Here is a 6,791-nt window from a genome sequence, read left to right as displayed (position 1 = left end):
TTGTTATTTACACCACCTGTCCTCGTCTGTTGTTATTTTTTGTATAATCTCCCATATATATATATATATATACATATATATAATATGGATAAATATACATGCCAATATATGTATTTGTACATACCTTTGATACATATACATACATACATACATATATACATCTTGACTCATTACCTTCTATTAGGTTGGCAACTAATTTCCCGCTGCTTTTTTAAATTTTGAAATTTATTGCGTTTTTAAATCTTGGAATTTGTTTTTTTTTCGAGAATTCTATTTTTGAATCATTTTGGAATCTATTTTTTTTTTAAAGTTAATTTTAGTTAATTTTTGTTTATTTTCAGATCATTGACATGTAATGTCAACTTAAGAAAACCGAGCATTTTCGACACCTTTTTTTTGCTTTTAATGAAGGTTCTAAGGCCGCAAAAGCTGTTCGCGACATTTATGCTGTGTATGGAGCGGGTACCATAGCTAGCTGGAAGAACCGCTCGCGATTGTTAAAAAATGGAAATTTTGACCTCAAAGACACACCTCGTTCTGGCCGTCCAGTTGAGTTGGATGAAGAGCGATTAAACAAACTTTTGCACGAAAATTCTCATCAAACAACAAGAGAACTGTCAGAGAAAATGGAATGCTCCGACACTGCTATAGAGAAGCATCTTCACTCGATGGGAAAGGTTCAGAAGTATGGAGCATGGGTTCCGCATGCTTTAAGTGACAACAACAAAAATCAACGAGCCACGATCTTCGCTGGTTTGCTTGCTCGTCACCGCTCAACTCATGGTCACAAGCAACGATTTCTTTACAGAATCGTTACTGGCGACGAAAAATGGTGCCTGTACATCAATATGAAGCAGCGTAAGAAATGGTTTAGCCCCGGTAAACAAGCGACACCGCGCGTGAAACAAGATCTTCATCCGCGTAAAACGATGTTGTGCGTATGGTGGGCCTGGGAAGGGATTATCCATTACGAATTGCTTGAACGGAACCAAACGGTCAACGTAGAGCTCTATATTCAACAGATGGAGCGACTGAACATGGCTTTTCAAGAGAAAAGACCTAATCGGCAGCATGGAGTTCTTCCTTTGCACAACGGCCGCCCTCATATCGCCAGTATGACCAAGGAAGCCATTCAAACGCATGGCTGGGAAGTGCTGCCATAGCCGCCGTACTCTCCTGATTTGGCACCAATGGATTTCCACCACTTTCGATCTCTTTCAAATGCTATGCGCAGAGTTTCGTTCAATGCTGATGCAGAATTGAGAGCTTCGTTGAATCAATTTTTCGAGTCGAAATCGGGTGATTTCTACCAACGAGGTATAGAAAATCTTGTTGAACGTTGGGAAGAAGTTGTAAACAACAAGAGTAAATACATTATAGATTAATTAGTTGTTATTTCTTATTAAACCTTTTAAACATTTTAAATTAAAAAAAAAAGCGGCAGGAACTTAGTTGCCAACATAATACACACAATACGTTTATATCATGAAATATTGTTATTAATGAACATTTAGTCAGAATATTGTCCCATTATGAAAGCCGAAAATATTGTTTGCCTTTGTATGAAAAACTATAAAATTCGTTTCGTTCACCGAACAAGTTGTACTATTCAAACGTAACTTTTGTTGGTATTTGTGTAGATAAAGTTCTCTGAGATGTTGAAGACATCTCACTCGATTCTTGCGGAAGCCATTTTGAAATATGACGAAATTTTTTAAGTATATTGCGGCAGACGATCTTTGTGAAGAGAAATGATAGACAAATAAATAATCCAATAAAAGAATTTAAAATACAAAATATTAGAGAAAATTCTTCAATTTTTGTAAAGGTATACAGGAATGCAAATGTCCACGTAAGTCCCATAATAAAAAACAGTTTTATGCAAACAATGAACTCCAATTTATTATGTTCTGATAAATATTTCGCAGAAAGTTTGCTAGCCACATATAGCCCTCTGGTAGTGAGGATAAATGCTGTTGTGTTAAGACATAAAATGAGCATAACAGGGAATGCAAATAACCATAGCAGACTTTTTCCGTTTGTAATCCAGCAAATGCCATTTCCATATTCTGGAGAAAGTCCATGATTTCCAGGTGTGTACTCAAATATCAGTGATATTGTTACTATGACAAGTGGACAGATCCAAGCATACAAGGAATAAAATACAAGTCTCTTGGTACCGTTTCTTTTAATTCGAAGTTGGGTAAGTCCTGAGAATGTGTACCAGGCATCGAAAGATAAAACATTCATCCAGAAGAAACTCGCTAGAAAAGAATAATGTATCACAATAGCCAAAGATGTACACAGAATTGTAGATGTAGTGACTTGTGATGAAATAAGAAAGAGAAGCTCAGCTACAAACAATGCTGATAAAAGACTAATGAGTAATTTACCTGGTAAGGTATGGAGATCAGGTATGCAGAGATAGATTATAATAGTGATTGCTAGAGCAGGGATAGAAAATATAAGCCCCACTAACGTGATATAAGTTTCAGCCTCAGAATATTTTGGTAACACTGTGGTAACATTTTTTACACAAATAATTATTGTACCATCTTCATCGAAACTGAATTCTGATTGGTTCAGTAAACGTTGGGTATTATTTAAGTAGAGACGACCATCACTAGTGATATAATACTCAGATTCATTTAGACTTGTTGTTGTACAGTTTAGTTGCGGGTGGTAGATAACTTGTCGACATTGCTTTGTATTCATATCGTAGACTGCATGCTTCGGACAGGAGGGTAGTTGCAGAACAGTATTTCCTTTGTTTGTCTCCATATTTTGTATTTCTATAGAATTGGTATGGAAATTAAAAACTGCCGTTAGAGAAAACACTTTGCTTGAATATGAAAAAATGTTCGTTTCATGTATGTGGCACTGGATATCGTCAGCATCAATACCATTACAAAGTGCACAGTAAATATTTCTAAAGGCTGTATTATTTGCGTTGACAACTCTCATTGGCTTGTGCTCACATAGATGTTCTAATGTTTTATTGGTATTATGTAGCGCACACACTGAAACAAAAGGAGTGCATCTATACAAATATTGGTAAAATTCTTCAGAAGGTACTTGTTTGTATATCTCACAATTTTTTTTATTGAAAATATATAAAAAGTTATCAACAGTGACATTTGGATTATCATCCTTAAAGAAACATTGGTAAGAAATCTTCCACAAAATATATTGTTCTCCGTGACAGAGAGCACAATATAAATTTCTATAGAGTTTTTTACTTGTTTTACCAAAAGCAGGTACATGATGTAGCTGTTCGTCTGAGTTAGGATTTTCACAGTTGTTCACATGTTCCGTTATATCATAGTTAGTTGGACAGCGGTGAAATTGATAGTAATTTCTTCCATTAATATTGTTACAGCTATAAGACATTGAGGGATATGGAGGCTCGAGGTCAGAATTTGTGTGATTAAGACGGTCGGAACAACATTCATCGTATAAATAGCAGTCTTGCTGACATGAACAGCGGTCTGTCCAGGGGCTTTCAGAACACAAAACTGGTGGACAATTGAAGGGTTCTGTTCTGTTTATAGTTGATGTTTGAACTGTGTGGTTTATCAGTAAGATGTATATTAAAAAGTTTGTCACAAATATTTCCATTATGTCTTGATGAAATACAAGACTATGTTTTGAAGTAATCATATTCTAACTTCTCTTTGATAGATTGTTCCGTAGGAAATACTGAAGTTCATGATTAAGTAAATTAAGGTTAAATATTACGCTTCGAAACTCTGTAGAAAACAATGCAGAATTTATTGAAATCTTGAAGAATTGGAGGACAAAGTGTATACCTGCAGATAAAGGAAAAAAGTATGTACTCTGCTAGAGTATGAAATTACACAAGGTTATGTTTTAAGTATTCATGTGAATAGACTAATCAAATGTTCTATGCGAATAGCCTTCACATCAGGTGTGTGTATAAAGCAGACTTTGATATATATTGATCTTCGTATGACAAATACCATCTTAACTATATTTCTACAAGGTTATTTACTCTGAATCATTACTTATTTATAATTCATTCTCATAGATATATATATATAAACCGAAAATGAAATCGTGAAGACTAAGCATTATATTTCTTAATGTATAACGTTGGGATACAAAACAGTAGAATTATTAGCACAACAACCTGAAAAATTTAACGAATTCCTTTCCACTACCAGTATGGATTTTCTTTGATAAAAGAACATTATGTTCTTTATCACAAGGAGGTTTAACTCACCATAATAATGAAGCAAACCATTTACTGTGGAGTATTCTAATGTATTATTTCTAAAACAAGATTCTCAAAAATGACTGAAAATACTAGTAAAATAGCATTGCGTGTGTTACTCATGTATAATGATTATAAGACAACATTATCCAATGTGGGAGACTTGATTCCTATCTTACAAGAAGCTCTTGACTGGAGATGCAAGTGAATTTGATGCGTAGATGTGTCTTTTTCGAAGATGGCGCAGTAAAATGGCTCCGATCAGACATCTTGCAGTTCACGAGTGCATTTCTCCGACCAGACATTTTACTGTTCAAGAGTGCTCAACAGATAATCGTGCTAACCTGACAGATTTGATAATTCTAATGAACTGAATAACACTAAATATCAGGTCTTAGTTGACGAGGATCTTGTCAAAGATGGTAAGAGGCCGCATTGCCTTTTGAAATTGGCAGTCAGTTTTGTGAGTAAGATCTTGGCTCCTAAACGGAGATTGGTTTGAAACATAAAGATCTGAAGAAAGACGCCAATGACTAGCCTTAGAATCTTAAATTAATTTAAGATGGTTGTGGTTGTCTAGAGACTTCAGATGTTACCCTTATGCCGCTCAGGCAAAGTATAGGCAAAGTATAGGCTGAAAGGCTAACGCGGAGACACTTGCTGAAGATAGAGAAGGGCCAGCATCATTGCAACAACTTTAGTCATCGTTATCGGAAGAGCTTACGACTTCTTCTGATACTCCTGCAGTTTCTGTGCTGAACAAAACATCTCTGACGATTATTTCACCTGACAAACATGGGAAATATTATGACTCCGAAATCAAAGTGTCTCTGAATGGAGCAGATATTCAATTGATTGCCATTCATTGAGATCTTGCTTCTAAGATGATGCAGTATGATGCAGTTATGTTTTTAAAGACTGGCACTTATTTTACCGGTTTGTGTTGACCAACGGCTTGGTTACGGTGATGTAAACAAATTAATAATGGCTGCTAGGCAGTGAGGGTGACAAGCTCAAGCAAGCATGCAGGCGCACGCACGCGCACACGCGCGCACGCACACACGCGCACACGCACACACGCGCACACGCACACACTCACACAGACACAGTCACGCGCATGCACTCACACATAGACATAACTTTCACACACACACACACACACACACTTATGTATATAAATACTTTACAAATTTCTTTCAGTTTCTTCGTATCAAATCCATTCAAAAGGCTTTGGTCACACTGGGGATACAGTAGCGAACACTTATCCACTTATCCAAGGGACCACACAATGGGATTAACCTGTAACCATGTAGTTGGGAAGTGTATTGCTCACCCAACAGCTATCTATACAGGCCTTGTTCGGTACGAGGCACTGAAAAGTCACAATAATGACGAAACATCGATGTCTGTCGTTCCGAAAAGGGACCTGATGTGAGTTGTCTTCCTTGCTTATGATTTACTTCCAGGTATTTTTAATACCAGGCGCATTGAAAATATATCCTCTTACGCCTAAAACGCACCGGCCCACGAACTAACAATACACACGTCTTCTGTATGTGTGTTCGAGTTTGTTTATATATCTCGAGCTGCTTCTAATTTATATTTGAATATTTTCTGTGGCATGAAACGTCTCAGTAAGAGACAACCTAAAAACTTGAAAAAGCTATCAACAAAGGCAAGGTTTGACCTCAGCAACAAAAATCAAACATTCACTGTGTCCAAATGCAATGATAGCCGATGCGGTACATACCAATCAATTCATACCGGCCCATATATGAACACAAAAACAGGGAAAATATTCACCAATGCGAACATGAACTGCAAAAGTAGAAATCTAAGCTACTGCATCAAATGCCCAAATTGTGAAGAACTGTACGTTGGTCAGACAGGTAATGCGCTATCGGAACGCTCACGTGTGCATCGACAACAGATAAAAAAAACCAGAGGTCCGCCAAATACCACTGAGTAACCATCTGGCAACATGTGGTCGAAAACTTTTATGATATTTCCATTCCATAAGCTTTACAACCTGAATAAAATTGAGAGAAAACGCAAAGAAAAGGACTTTATTAAGAAATTCAAACCCACTCTTGACAAACAATGATTAAATTTATCTTACTTAGGGTTTAAAAATCTTATCCCTATAACTAAAACACAAAAAAATCTCTCAAATGTCATCATTTCTAAAAATAAACATTGAAAAATGGTTTGGCATCATCTCTAAAAATAGCCAAACACATACTGCTACTGTCCAAAGGAATGTGTATAAAAGGCAATAGGACAGCCAGTCAACTACAGTACATCTGTCAGACGGGACCTTGATGAATGCTATGAAGCAGGAAAAATACTAGCCCCTATATATATTTAATACTCAATATTTCATATATTCAATAAGACATTCAATACTTCATTTCATTTTACTATTTATAGTATATATTCCATATTCTATATCACACATTAATTTTATAAGAATATAAATAAAACATAAAAAACAGACAGAGTTTGAACTCTTTTAAATAATATATTCCTCTATACACTATCATACAACCCCCTTTAT

The 6,791-nt window shown here is 36.0% G+C and overlaps 1 protein-coding gene across 4 annotated transcripts in view; it reads right to left on the bottom strand.

Annotated features, from left to right (window-relative positions):
• Positions 1 to 379: 379 nt before the first annotated feature.
• The window catches only part of LOC106872517 (G-protein coupled receptor Mth2), a 35,126-nt gene continuing 28,714 nt past the window's right edge, over positions 380 to 6,791 (bottom strand). For 3 of the 4 annotated variants that reach the window (XM_052970785.1, XM_052970786.1, XM_052970784.1), the window contains one exon: positions 380 to 3,809. In XM_052970785.1, the coding sequence (XP_052826745.1) occupies positions 1,606 to 3,660 (2,055 nt within the window). In that variant the 5' untranslated portion in view covers positions 3,661 to 3,809 and the 3' untranslated portion in view covers positions 380 to 1,605. The remainder of the gene's footprint in view (positions 3,810 to 6,791) is intronic. The other variant, XM_052970787.1, reaches the window with a different exon arrangement.

This window comes from Octopus bimaculoides, chromosome 9, assembly GCF_001194135.2.
Source record: "Octopus bimaculoides isolate UCB-OBI-ISO-001 chromosome 9, ASM119413v2, whole genome shotgun sequence".
Lineage (NCBI taxonomy): Eukaryota > Metazoa > Mollusca > Cephalopoda > Octopoda > Octopodidae > Octopus > Octopus bimaculoides.
The sequence above is the reverse complement of the archived record's forward strand: the minus strand, read 5'-3'. Positions and strand labels throughout refer to the sequence as shown.